The sequence below is a fragment of the Cladophialophora psammophila genome, assembly GCF_000585535.1.
Source record: "Cladophialophora psammophila CBS 110553 chromosome Unknown aczJe-supercont1.38, whole genome shotgun sequence".
In the NCBI taxonomy this organism is placed as follows: domain Eukaryota; kingdom Fungi; phylum Ascomycota; class Eurotiomycetes; order Chaetothyriales; family Herpotrichiellaceae; genus Cladophialophora; species Cladophialophora psammophila.
Genome location: NW_006912959.1, coordinates 160,153 through 174,990, shown reverse-complemented (window position 1 = coordinate 174,990; position 14,838 = coordinate 160,153). Strand labels below are relative to the sequence as shown.

The 14,838-nt window shown below is 39.1% G+C and overlaps 2 protein-coding genes across 2 annotated transcripts; one reads left to right on the top strand and one right to left on the bottom strand.

Moving 5' to 3' along the window:
• Positions 1-645: 645 nt before the first annotated feature.
• Positions 646-1,163, bottom strand: A1O5_12866 (uncharacterized protein; the record flags this gene model as incomplete). The annotated part of the gene is made up of 2 exons (XM_007753435.1): positions 646-1,037; positions 1,082-1,163. 2 exons carry the CDS (start codon positions 1,161-1,163, stop codon positions 646-648), a joined length of 474 nt encoding a protein of 157 aa, XP_007751625.1.
• Positions 1,164-4,757: 3,594 nt separating this feature from the next.
• On the top strand, positions 4,758-5,252 carry A1O5_12865 (uncharacterized protein; the record flags this gene model as incomplete). The annotated part of the gene is made up of 1 exon (XM_007753434.1): positions 4,758-5,252. The coding sequence occupies one exon, from the start codon at positions 4,758-4,760 to the stop codon at positions 5,250-5,252; it is 495 nt and encodes a 164-aa protein (XP_007751624.1).
• Positions 5,253-14,838: the final 9,586 nt, after the last annotated feature.

Genomic DNA, 14,838 nt, shown 5'->3' with positions numbered 1-14,838 from the left:
GGATAGCCTAGTTCCCTGAGACCGAGATAGCTGAAACAGATGTGAAGCTGCGAGGCTGGTTTTGGAAGAGCCAGATGAGGCCTCCATCAGCATTGCAACTAGGCTCCTGATTGTAAATCAACCCCTCGCAAAAGAGACATTTAGACCTCAAGTTTCTGAGGTGTCTAATGAAGGATCGATCAGGATAAACGCAAAAGCAAAAGATGTTGCTGAAAGGAGCCAACAGGTTCACTTCATCCACACAATCATGAGAATGCCCATGCCCATGCCCATTAAATTGGTGGCATACACTTCCCAATCTTTTACCATTCTGGACAAGATGGAAGCTGAACTGTAAGGTGTGATATGACCATATATATACTCGTTACCTTACCTAGCATTAAGTGTATTGAGTAGTACTACCTAGATTACTCTCAAACAAATAACCGATGTGGTAAATACTGTTTGATCCTAGAGAGGGAGCGAGATTCCCTTTAACATGAGCTAAGTGACCCGAACTGAGCCTTACTGAGTACTCTCTGTCACTCGCTGTTGCCTACAATTCCCTTGTGCATCGCACGACCAGACACGGTAGACTTCTGATGCTCCAACCCTGGCCAAGTGAAGAGAGAATCTTTCTCCGTCTTCTCTCTCCGATCATTCGCTTTATACTGATGGAGCATGACCTCCGGCCTGATGACCGATGTTGTAGAAGTAGACTTCATGCCCGTGACCATTTTCTGTCCCATGAGCCGAGATGTCGTACAGACTGATGACTTCTATAGTGTCGTTTTCGTTACGGGACAAGAAGCGGGCGTGATGCTGAAACGCAAACTCGACTTGATCACCCATCGTGAAGCTCGACGACTTCCCAGATAGTTGCCAGATGATTTCGTCGGTTGCTCCATTAATCTTGTACACGGCGTTGGCATCGCGGGCGGAGATCAGGTAGTTCCCTTGGTCGTCCTTGTCAACGGAGTTGATGTGGAAATAGTCCCAGGCGTCCGAGCTATTGGATCCAGCCCCAGCTTGATCAGGATTCAAGGGAAGGTAGGCCCCTGCAGTTGTTCAGCGTTACTGTCGCATTCGAGGGACTACTTACCCGATGGGTCTACGTGGTCAAGGCTGCTCCATTCGAACAACACGCTGCCTGTCTCGATGTCGAGTTCTAGCCAAGTCAGCATGGTCCGCCATCAAGGCAGATATATGGACCTTGGAATTTTGCATCGACAATCCATTGCTGCTCCTTGCTGATTCCGTAAGCTGTCAAATTGTAGGGTATAGGATGGTAGATCTGGATGAGTGCTGTCTCTTCATTGATGATATGAAACTCATGCTTATCGGTAAGGCCTATCTCGGACTATGTCCAAGGTACCTCGATGGCGGCGAGTTCTGTCCATGGCAATTACTTGGCGGTTATTAGACCTTAACACTATCAGCAACTACAAAGATTGCGTGCTCATCGGCACGTGAATAAACATTTTCAGGACGTTTCGTCCTCTACCAGTTGTCCAAATCCGTCGACGTCTAGCCCACACACGCCAAGTATCTCTGAAGGGAGAGAAAAATATGCTTCGACCTGGCGAGAAGAGAATATCTTAAGTCATGAAGCGCTGTTCTTAATATTCCTGGGATTGCAGGAGCTGGGAAAAATACTAATTGCAGTTGCAAGCGCTGCTAGACTCGCAAAGTGTGTCTTCGCTTACTTTAACTGATTCAAGTTGATCTTACTGGCATACAGATCAAATGTTCTCGGACAATGCCTTGCCGTAGCTGCTCCATTGCTGGTGCTGACTGCGAATTCCGCGCCAATAACGGGAAACGAACTCCAATCTCGCGCAAGCACGTTGCTGCACTCAACGGTAGGATAGCAGCACTGGAGTCCCTCCTGTCAAGCGTCAAATCATCCCATGGGTATGGGCGGGAGATTATTATTGAGAATATCGACATTGTCGACAATCAACCTACCATGACAGACAATGCTCAGGCCTGAGTCCATACCGACGACCTATTCCTACAGAGCATGGGAGGCTATTGGGGTCATGACGGACACGGTTTGTCCTCCTATAATCTCAGGAGATCGCGACTTATTCGTAGCGTAGGGTCTGCATTTTTTTTATGGCCCTGGCAGTGCATTTAGCACAGGCCTGTTCCGCCTTTGTGAGCCAGGGAGTAAATTATTGGATCATCAAGCTTTCCCGAATCCCAGATGTCCCTGTGAACGTGCTGCATGACTGCGTCAAACCTGTTCTTCGAGTGGCAATTTCCGTATTGCATGCAATATGATTGATCGAGAGAGTTTCCTGAGGGAACATTCTGGCGGAGGTGCAGCAGGTGAACATTTCGCTTCGGCCCTTTTGTATGCCGTGTGTTCTCGCGGTGCCTTGATGTCTGCAGACCAGAATATCAAAGCGCTGGCTTCGTTGTTCGCGACTTCTGCAGAAGAGGAGATATCTTCGAAATTCTGCGGGGCTCACGTTACCATTTCGCAATCAATGCTGCTCTGTGCCGTTTTTGAAATCGGACGAATTCGCCAAAGGATGGATGTATTCAGTTTGTTCTTTTTGAACAAGGCCGGGAACGATTTTGACATCGAGATCTTCCACGGGTCCAATTCCAATGATGCAGAGATCTTTGAGCAAAGACAGATGCCTTTGATGCTCATTCCTAACACCCTACTCGATTCACAGGGCTTGCAGGATCGAGAGGACCACGAAAGAACGTCAGGCTCCGGAATTTTGATAAGCGTGCAGGCAGGACTTGCAAGGATAATTGGAGATATAGGCTCCCTCGAGCCATGCCTTCACGTCCACCGACTTTGGGCCCGAGTGCTTGGATATTCATGATGCAAATCCTGAACCGATGCTCTTCCATTGCGCTCAGAGAGCATCGCAAACACCACACAACACTCAAAGGGGGCCCTCTTTCTATTCTGAATACCTTATGACCACCAGCCTTGAAGACGAGTCGGTGGTAAGCCACCACAGGAGCTCTCGTTCAAGACAAGAGGTGATCAACAACTATGGCATGCTGTTGCTGTTCTTTGCTGCTGATCGGGACTATGCGTAAGATAGAAGTTCCCTGGAAGTGTTATTGGGGCAGCGATTTAGTCCCACCGAGGGTCAACTTTGCTGATGCTCTAGACTAAATTTGGTCAAGAGCACGGACACGATTAAGAGACAGAGCTCGAGAGATCTGCCCCGCTAGCTTGCCTCGTGTTCGTGTGAGACTCAGTGGACCGTGTCCAACAGGTAATACGATTTGATCTATCGTCACGGCACCACCAACGGAACAGATGATCTTCATGTCCATATTCTTCACCACGCAACCGCGTCCCCGAAGACGCCCCTCGACACTTTGTATCCGTCGGATGAACCAATGATCATCTCTCCGATCAGAGCAGTGCCTCGATGATTCCTCATCTCGTTATGCTTTAGAGAAAAGATTTCCCGTTGAAATCAGACTCACCAAAGCGACAATTGAAATTGAGAATCAGTCACGATGGGGGTACCTTTTGTACCACAAGATTCCGACTGTATTACACTTCCCCAACTCGGCCGGCCAGGTCTCGATGGCCAAAACTTGGTGATCCACGGCGGCATGGTCTGCGTCATCCTCGACGAGATGGTGGGACTCTGTATACTGGGTACTGCTGCATCATCTGAAACCTCCGGACCGTGAGACTCGTTCTTCACCGTTAGGTTGAACGTCATGTAACATGCCCTAGTACCGACGTCAAACGAGTCGCTCGTGAGGTGCTGGCTCTGGGAAGACAATAGCGCCGATGGCTATCGGAAGCTCAAATCATCGACAAGGACGGCAAGGTCATGACGGCAGCCAAGGGCATGTGGGTGTTGACGCGGAGGAAGAAAAACCTATGACACCGCGCCACTACCGCCGGCATGTCACTTTTCCTGCTTTGGAAAGATTGGGTGATATTTGTCCAACTCGTCGAAGAGAGACGTGCATTCGAAATGACAGAAACCCCTGCGTTTGGAGCCTCCGCTGTTCTACCCATGAGCTCGCAGCGACCTCGTTCTGCAACTCGGGCTTAGTTCCACCTCATCCACCCCCCAGCCGATGTCTCGGCGAGATTGGGAGGCTCGGCTTGGGAAATTATGGGGGACTTTGTGTGGATCTACGCCAGAAGACAGAGGCTGGGCGGGATTTGACAAGTTACTCCCGGCTCGCGGTCTTCAAATAAGGACCGTTCACCCTTGTTCCAACAAGACGAATGGGATGAACGAAGTTTGTTCAGCTGGACGCGGGCAAACAATTGCCCAGTCATCATGCGGCTGGGAGTCACTCGCCTGGAGGACGCAGCCAGGCCCGATCGGTAAAGAGGTTTCGTTGCTCTTCTTCGTTCGAGAGGCGAGGGACCGCAATACATCGCCATCAGTGCCCCCACACGTATATGCAACATCGAGGGCCCAGATCGCTTCCCAGTCTTGCACATGGTGGACCCAAGCGAACGCGAATTCCCAGCTTGGTAAACACCCAGCTCTTCTAAGAGTTGGTGCCTTATCAACTCAGCATCACGGAATGGTCCCAGGAGATGTCGTGCCCCCGTCATCCATGGACCAGCGTTGCAAGATGTACGGTTGGAATGTCGCAATACAGCCAAGATCGGCTATATCATGCAGATGTCTGCAAAGTAACCACCCCCCGACAGCCCGAGTGCAGCAGGCCTCTGACCCCTCCAATGTGTTCAAATACCACGTCGTCTGGCCAGTTTCGGACGGGGTCAAGGAAACACTCTACTCGTTGAAGCTCCCAGTATGGCCACCGTTTTTATTCAACCTCCACTGAAAGAGAAAGAGGGAGCCGTTGTCACTACGGGGACATTAACCAGCAGCCGCAGCCCATCTGATTCGAAGGAGAATGTTCATGTATCAGCTACTGGACTCAATCTCGGTGTCCCTGCCAATGAAAAAAGGTTCTGGTGGCAGAGAGGTCGAGGTTATGACCCCGACGTCATCGCGACGCTGCCATCTGTATTTGACGACCCGGAAACCGCCAAACATTATCAGCCTCGTGCTGACTGGGAGAATCTCCGCCGATTCGATCCTTTGGCAAGATGGACATGGCGGGAGGAGTACGCCGTCCTGCGAAAAATTGACATCCGGATCATGATCTTTGCTTGCGTCATGTTCATGTCCTTGGAGTTGGACCGATCAAACTTGACCCAGGCGGTCACCGACAACTTCCTCGGCGACCTGGGGATGGACACAAACGGTACGTTGTGTCCACAGCTTCGAAGAATTATGTGCTGAATGCGTACAGACTACAATTGGGGAAACACCGTCTTCAAGCTTAGCTTCCTTTGTGCCGAACTGCCATCTCAACTTATTTCGAAATGGATGGGCCCTGACCGCTGGATACCCACTCAAATGATTCTTTGGTCCATCGTCGCTGGCTCACAGTTTTGGCTGTCCGGCCGAGCAAGTTTTCTTGCTTGCAGGGCTCTGCTTGCGCTTTTGCAAGGTGGATTCATACCCGATGTATTGTTTCCCTATTCCTTTGGTGGAGGGACACTGATGTTTCGCCCCAGATGATCCTCTACCTCTCGTATTTCTACAAACACGGTGAGCTCTCTCTTCGGCTAGGATTCTGGTGGACAGCCATGTCAATAGCCGATATTATTGCCAGTTTTCTCGGGGCTGGCTTGCTTAACTATCAGGGACCTACGCAACGCAGTAGGTACAAAGGAATTGAAGTAGCTGAATGCCTTGTTCTATTCACGTAGCCCTATTGACAACGACTCAACGCTTGAGAAAAAGGAAGAGTTCTCTCTCAGCCGATTTAGGTGAGAGGAGACTCTTATAGCTTCCCCTCTTTCTATCACGTAAAAAGGGTAAGGCAGCGTTAACCGATAGCCTTGTGCCTTAACCGTTCTTTATCTTATTCTTTTCTTTTCTTTCTATACCGTCCACCCGATTCGGGTGAAGAGCGTAGAGTACTTAGGGACAACGGTGAGTTCGTGACAGTTGCCCTTCCTCTAAAAAGCGGCTCGCCCTCGAGTCGCTACGAGTATAAAGATAGCCTTAATTCATCGTATGAATAGGTCGTCTTAATTGTTAATGACGAAGATAATGATATGGTAGTTAAATAGTCATTCACTAATAATAGTAAGTGATTAAATTCCTATTCGATTTAGGTGAGATAGTCGTTTTATATTGTTATAGTAATACGGGTGAGGTTTAATTCACTTTAGTCTTTACTTTGATTCTTAAGCTCTTTACTATAGTCTTCTTCGTCTCTTTCTTTCTCGTTTAGATTAACTATAAGATATGTAAGTATTATCTACCTTACTCGGGTGAGAGACGCTACTAATATATATATAGTCTCTTACGTACGAGGAAGTTCGGCTAAATACTTAATCCTAGTTAGGCTGTGGTGCTAGCCTTATTAATAAGAATTGTGAGTTCTATAATATTAGAATAATGATAGCGTACTGACGAAAGAAGCGCTTTTCGCGGTTTTACGGATTCTCCGTTTACTTCTAACTCGGAGTTAGTTTTTTCTATCTTGCTCTACGACTAAACTTAGTTTAAGTCGTGTAGGTTTTACTCTCGTTCCCGGTCTAGCGCTGACTACGTTACCGTAAGTGAGAATTTAGCTAAGATTAATAGTATACTAAATGAATTAGATCTCCGTTAATCTATAGATAGATTATCGTACTCTCTAAGCTCTCATCGAGAGAGTAATTTTCGTTATTAGTAGTGATTCGACTATTTTAGTCGATTAGATATAGATATTTCTTACTCGATTCGAGTAATGAATTACTAATATTTATTTTAGGAAATAGCTTAAGTTCTAAGTATAGAGACTTAAGTCTATATTTCGAAAAGTTAACCGTGCTTATAAGGTTGGCGACGATACCGATCTCTTCGATCTTAGAGAGGTTTAGTATTTACTAGACGTTTTAATAGACGTTTTTACCTTTTATTAGTAATATTAAGAGATAAAGAAATAATACTAATTAGAATAGTGGTTTTCTCTCTCCCGGTCTCTTCTATCTTCGTTAATAACGATGAGAAGAATTTTAGCTTGGGTTTCGATATATTTATTCTTTTTATTTAATTCGAGTAAAAAATTACTAATAATAAAATAGACTAGAGTACTAGTTATTTTAGTAACTTCTCTTCTTCTCTCTTCTCTCCTTCGGCTTCGCCGATCTTAAAGAAGGCTATTATCTCTTTCTTCTCTTTCGCTGCCGCCGTTCGCGCTCGCTAGAGAGTACCGAATATATAGTTAGCTACTCTTCGCGGCCCTAAAATATAGGTTGAATATATAAATTAAGAACGTCTCTAGATCTATAGCCGCTAAGATAACGATATCTCTAGACGACGTCGTTCTTCTCGTTTATGGTATTAATATTAGAGCTATATAGAATATAAGTAAATAGTAGAGTAATATTATTCTTAGAAGGTAGGTCGGAATCTCCCTAAAATATAGAATATATATAGATAGTAGAGTAATATTTATTCTTAGAGGTAGGTCGGAACTCTCAAAACGATCTGTAAGAATATCGTCTTCACGTAGCGTAGGTTATAAGTAGTCCTTTATAATGAAACTAAGTATACTCTCACTCAATTTAGATAAGAGATATTTCTCATTAAGTACGTACGCCGTACTTTTCGTCGAACTCTCTAATTATTTTTCGTATAAGGGCACCGGTGAAGTATTTTTTAGATTTCTATATATTGTGTTTATAGCCCTACCTTAGTTATTTAATTAACTAACGTTGTCTTACTTTCTTTCCTTAAGCGTCTAGAATCTATTCTACATTAAACTCTTTCTCTTTATCTATATTAATAGATAAAGAAGAAAGAGTTTCTTAGCGTTAATAATAAGTCTAAAGAAGTGAAACGTAAAATATTAAATGAATTCGTCTATAACGCTTAGATAGAGTAAGTTAATAGATATTTTTATCTATTCGTTATTTAACGTAGAAAGACTCTATATACTTATTAAAGAGTTTCTTATTAGCTTTACGTAACTTAATATTTTTCGTTAAGAGTATAACTAGATCGCTCGCTATAAATTCTATATTCTTACGGTACTAATTATAGTAGCTTTTAATCTTTTCTTACGTTCTTTACTAGAATTCTCGTAAGTGAGCTCGTATAGCTAAAACCTCCTCAGTATTTTATCTTACTCTCTTATGAATTAAGAGCGGTTTCTTTCTATTTAATTCGGATAGATAAGAACCTTTAAGATTTCTTTTTATACTGGGTTTATAGTTATACACTATCTAAAACGATACAGTATTAATCGTACTATTTCGGCTATTATTGATAGCTTATTCTGTACTGCTAAGTAGTTTAGCCTAGTTACTTTGTTCGTTATTTAAATAGTATCTTAAGTAGTATTTAAGCACTTAATTTAGTCGCTCTATTTATCCGTCTATCTATAGATAAAAAGCGGTTAATAGCTTTCTCTTAACCGTGAGATAATAGTACATCGTCTCTCAATACTTCGACGTAAATAGGAAGTCTCTATCACTTATAATTGTTTTAGGTATTCTATATCTCGAGAAGACTTCATTAATTAAGACCGTTCCTAATTCTTGGGTCGTTATATCTTACTTATATAGAATAAGACGTACTATTTTTAAGTGTCTATCTACTACTACTAGCACCGCGTCGTAGACGCTATTCCGATACTTAGACGATGGTAGCCCTACGATGAAGTCCATAGTAATACCTTACTAGAGCTTCATCGGCGGAGCTAGAGGAACTAGCTCTCCATAAGGCTTATACCTTAGAACCTTCATTCTTTAGTACACATCACAAGTATCTATATACTCGTAAACGTCTCTCTTTACCCTGGGCCATCAGTAATAACGCTGAATAACTTCGAGCGTTCTAGCTCGCCTAAAGTGACCCCCGTCTTAAGAATTATTATAATTAATCCTTAGGATCTCAGCCTTAATCGTTGAATTATTGGGAATATAAATAAGTCCATTTCGTCGAACTATTCCCGCTTAATCTAGTGTCTAATACTCTTTATCTACGGAGATTATTTATATTCGTGCGTCCACGAACCGATTAAGACTCTACGTCTCCCGAATCTAAGCTTCTAGATTTACTCTCTCACTTAATTCGGGTAAGAAAGTCGGCGCTCTTTCTCTTTTAGGGGTCGCCTAGCTTATATTTACTAGGCGATCGTTCTTAATGAGTTCATTTAACTTATCGCTCTTCTACTCTAGCTCTACTTCGCTAGCAGAAGATATTAAGCTAAAAATAGTATTCTATTCACTATCCCTTAGATACGTTTTTCGTAACGACTACGCTCTCGTTAATACCGTAATTCGAATAGCGCTAATCGATATCGGTACTTCACCGTCTCCACCCGATTCGGGTGAAGGCTCTAAGCGTAGGGCTATAAGTTTATATAGTATATTGCTCTGTTTATTAGCACTTAAAATTACTCGCTTATAATTAAGCCTTCTAGATAAGTTATTAGCGGGGTTTTTCTTATCTACTCTCCATTTAATACGAAAATTAAATACTACTAGGTCTTCTACTTAGCGTATTTATCTCTTTCGAGCTAATACCTTTATATTTATAAAGTGAATTAGCGCTTTATAGTTAGTGACTATAGTCACTATCTTAGAGGGGGCTTCTAGGTAATGCCTTCATTCCTTAAATATATATATAATCGCTAGTATTTTCTAGTTACTCGTAGAGTACCGAATTTTCTTAGATTTATATTTACGGAAGTAAAAGACTATAGGTTTTTAAACGAATAAAGATTTCTTATCCGTTTTAGGTGAGAGAATAGTAACCTTCTAAAATAATATATCTTCTAGTTCACTGCCAGAGGCATCGGTCTTTACTCTTATCTCTAGGTCTAAATCGTAATAATAGAGTAGAGGGGCTCTTTTAAAGCGCTTCTTAAGCTCTTAAAAAGTCTTATTATTAAGGTTCCTACCGGGGCCTAACTAGGTTAGGGTTTCTAGTAATAATTCTAATAGTATGAATTAATTAGAAAGAACGTAAGGTATAAGAAGTCACTTATTACTAAGAACTATAAGTTTAATAGTTAATATAAGTTAGCTACGAAGAGAGTATAAACTATCTAGGGGAAATAAGCGTAGCTATATACTTATATGGGCTTTCCGTATAGAGTAATATAGGTCGGTATATTAGTATATTAGTATATTCTAGTTCAATATATTAATAGACTACTTCTTTCCTATCCTAGACATTACGTAACTTCTTTTAGCCTTACTTCCCGAGACGTTCTTATTCGGTTAAGCTTTCTTTCTAGTTTATTCTACGTTCTACTCGCGGGCCTTTAAGGCTATATCTAACACTATTTCTCTCTTAGACTTATTCGTTATTCTTAACGTACTTAAGATAAGTCGTATCCTAGATTTAATTTTCTCTTCTCTTTTCTTTCTTCATTATAGCTAACTATATAGTCCTTTCGTATTACTAAGGTTCGCCGTTCTTTTAAATCTTAAAAGTCCCGAAGCGATCGTCGTAACGAGCTTACCGATTCTATTTTCTCTGATTCTAATAACATTACGATAGTTACTTATAGCGAGTGTATAAGCCACGGAGTGATTTGTTATTATAATCGAGAGTAATTATCTAGCTACGCGGAGTGTCTACGTTACTAGCGAAACTATAACGGAATATTTTCTATAAAGAAGTTTTAAAAAGTAGAGAAATAAAAGAAATAACTAGTGTTCCGGTCTTAAACGAAACGAAAGGAGATTATTCGTCTTAAACGTCTACTCCTTAAGGCGAAGAAGAAGAATATAACTTTATAAGAGAATTTATCTCGGTTAGAGAAGATTTTTAGCTATATATTACGTCGGAAGATATAGGCTTTAGGGATATTTAATTAAATATCTACGACTAAGGAAGTAGCCCTGGCCGAGCCTAACTTCGTTTAGTTCGACGCGCCGAACGTTAAGTAAATGAATTAAGAGGCTATATTTACTAAAACTACTCCGGGTGATTTCTTCGCGTCTTCTTTAGAAGTTCCTTCGAAAAATTAATTTCTAGTTTCTAGCTATTTTTATATTCGTCGTACCTTAACTATTTAATTAGATACTAAGGGGTTCTACGTATAACGCGTCTCTTAAGAATCTTCTCAACATCGTATTTCTCTGGTGCTAATTCCTCGTTTAGCGATAGTGTCTTAACTAGTTTAGCGTTCTTTAGTACTAGTTTAAGAAGTACTTTGTGAAATACATTATATATACGTATATCTTTTAGCAGTTCTAATCGATATATAACTTCTCTAAGTTTATTCTTAATTCTAAATAGTTCTAATTTTGTATAATTTAGTTTTTCACTTAGTCGTTTTATTTTAATATTTTTTCGTAAAAGATAGACGAGGTTCTTCTTCTCTAGAAGCGATTCCTCGATTCGTTTTTTATTTACGTATTTTACTATTCTTTTTACGAGAAATCCTAGGTCTAATTTAAGTTAATCGTAGAGTTCTCTCATTATAAGAGCTATACTTAGAGCTCTGGGGTTCGGGCTTTCATCTATCGTCTTCTCGAGTCGTGAATGAAATCCGTAATTCGTAAAGAATGAGCTCATTTCTATTACTAATTTATGGTTATTAAAGTAGAATTATATCACTAGTAGTAGTCGTATCTAATTAGTTTAACTATAATTTACATACATTCGTAAGTATTATTCTAATATTTAGTTAGTTCTTTCTATTTATTTATCGGTCTATAAATGAAACGATATGAATAGCTTATGCTTCGTAGTTAGTAATTTCATTAGTGCTTTTTAGAACTTAGATATGAAGAGCTTATCTCTATCTATAATGATTTCTTTTAGTATTCCGTGGTTAGTAAATACGGTTCGTAGAAATTCGTAGGCGAATTCTTCTATTGTTGACTTCTTTAGGTATGGTTTAAAGTAGAAGAACTTTATTAATTTATTATATACTACGAGTATATTATTATAAGTCACTTCCGTAAGGAATTCTTTAAACTTTAGTAGTTTCGTAATGAAGTCGAATATAATCGACGTCTATACTTCTTCTAAAGTCTATAAGAACTATAGTAGTTCGTAAGATCTATATCTTATATATTTCGTTTATATATATATTTCGCATCGATTAATAAATTCCTAAATATCTTTTCTTATATACTTCTAGGGGTCGTAGTGCTTAGTAATGAGCTTAATTATCTTATCGACTCCTAGGTGTTCTATTAGTGAGTCGTTATGGTAGTGTTTCATCACTCTAAGTCGTGCGACTTCATTATATACTCGGTCTACGAAATAATATTCTTTAATATTGGTTTTTAGTTCGTATTCGTAGTTATCTCGTTCGATCGGACCTTTAATATTTACTATTGCTAATATTAGTTATACGTAGGTTATATAGTCTCCTTCCGTCCGTAGAAGGAATATCGGGGTTAGCTGAATATCTTTTACGTAATCTAGCCGTCGGCTTAGAGTATCTACTCTATCGTTTTCTTTATCTTTAACGTGGTAGATCTTAAAATTATGCGGGGCTATAGTTTTCGCTTATCGTACTTATCTTCTATTAAGTACTTTAGTTATATTCTAATAAAGAAGATTTTTATAATCTAAATAGATCTTTACTAGATATTTTAGTTCTTCTAAATATACTCTTTAGTGTCTTAGTACTTTTACTATTGCGAGCAATTCTTTATCGTAAATATCGTAGTGAAGCTCTAGTTCTGTTATTTTTCTAGAAAAATAAATAACTAATCTAATTTTTCCGTTCTATTCTTTCTATATTAGGACTGCGACTATCGCGCCGTTTAATACGTCGGTTTTAAGGAAAGTCTATTACTCCGGGTTAAAGATCGTAAGGATCGGAGCCTTAGTAAAGACTTTCTTAAGTTTCTTAATTACTTATTTAGCTTCTTCTATTAGAGTAAAGGTCGCGACTTCTTTCTTTATTAAATTTATTAGGGGTGCGGTGATTCGCGAATAGTTTCGTATGAACTTTCGATAGAAATTAACGAATTCTAGAAATGATTATAGTTCCTTTAGCGTAGTCGGTTCTAGCTATTTTAGTACGCTTTTAATATAGTCGGGATTTATCTTAAGTCTCTCTTTAGTAACTATATATCTTAGAAATTTAACGTTATCTTTATAGAATTTATACTTTTTAAGTTTAACCGGTAGTTAATATTTCTAAAGGACCTTTAGTACCTTCGTAACGTATTTTATATATTCTTCGTAGGTCTTAGAGTAAATTAAGATATTATTTAAGTAAGCGATATAAAAAATATCTAAATATTTTCTCAACGCGTTATTAATAAGTATTTAAAACGTCGCTAATATATTAGTGAGCTCGAATGGCATTACATAGTACTCGAATAGTTCGTATCGAGTTCTGAAGGCTGTTTTTTATTCTTCGCCTTTCTTTATATATATACGGTAATATACGTCTCGAATATTTAGTGTTATAAAGTATTGCGCTTTCTTAAGCCGGTCTTAGAGCTTATTAATTCTTAGTAACGAATAAATATTCTTAATAGTAATATCGTTTAGCTTCCGATAATTTACATATAATTGAAGCTTTCCGTCTTTCTTTAGAACGAATAGAATAGAGTATTTTACTTCTAACTCTAATAATTTAATGTAGTCTTTCGCTAAATATTCTTTAAGATACTCCCTTAAGATCTTTTACTCGGTTTTCGATAACGAGTATAATGGTCTAAATATAGGGTATTTTTCTTCTTAAAGTCGTATTTTATAGTTCTATAGTTTATATTTCGGTAGGGCCTCGATTTCTATTTTCTTTTTAAATATAGACTTTAGCCTTTCGTATTTCGATAGATATTCCGTTGTAGTATTAGTAAATACGCGTACTAGTCGCATTTAAATAACCTTTTTAGTGTGTTTTTAAGCTAAGCTTAGCTTAGGCTTCTAGGGTTTCGCGGTGTAGTCGTAATTATTAAATCGTACCTAGGTCTCTACTTAGTTAATAATCGGGTTGTAGTATTTTAACTAAGATATACTCAGTACTATATCGTATTTTATATTTATAATGTCGAGATTTAGTTCTTCTTAATGTTCGTCGATCGTTAATCGTATTAATCGTAACTTATATATGAGTTCGGACATAATGGTGCCGTTGAATTCTATAATTATGTCGAATCTCGGTCTTTTAGCTTTTCATTACGATAGCTTTTCTACTATCTTAGTATATACTAGGTTCTTAGTGTATTTAGAGTTAATTAGAATACTAACTTCCTAGTCTTTTAATATTTCTTCGAGAAATATAGATCTAGCGTTAGATCTTATAACTATATTTAGCTTAAGTCGTTAATTTCTTCTTTCTTCTTTAATTCTAACTAGTCGTACGCTATCTTCGTTAGCTTTCTATCGTTAGCGCCTTCTAGAGATATATTTCCGGTGGTATAGATATCTCTAGTTCTACTACCGTCTTAGTTTTTTTTTTAGTGAAGATAATTTATTTTTCTATTCTTTAGATTGAATACTTCGTAGTTATAGACTATATATCGTTTTACTAATTCTTTATAGATCTACTATGTTTTTACGATAGTTATGTTTAGCTTCTCTAACTATAGATAGTCGAGGTACTATATATATAAATAGAGAATTAGTCGTAGAGAATAGACGTAAATTATTCTATAAGGAAATAGTTCTTAAATATTAATATTAGATAGGGTTTCTACGAGTCGAGAAACTCTAACTTCTCGTTCTTAGTAAGTTCTTAAGATCGCTTATACCTCTATCTCTACTCTAGCTAATATTCGGTCTATCGTTAATCGCGCTTATATTTCTTTCTTAGATATTTAAGTAATTGCCGCGATTTCTCTTAGATTATCTTTTATAAGGGCTTATAGTCGGGTTTCTTTTATTAAGATTATCT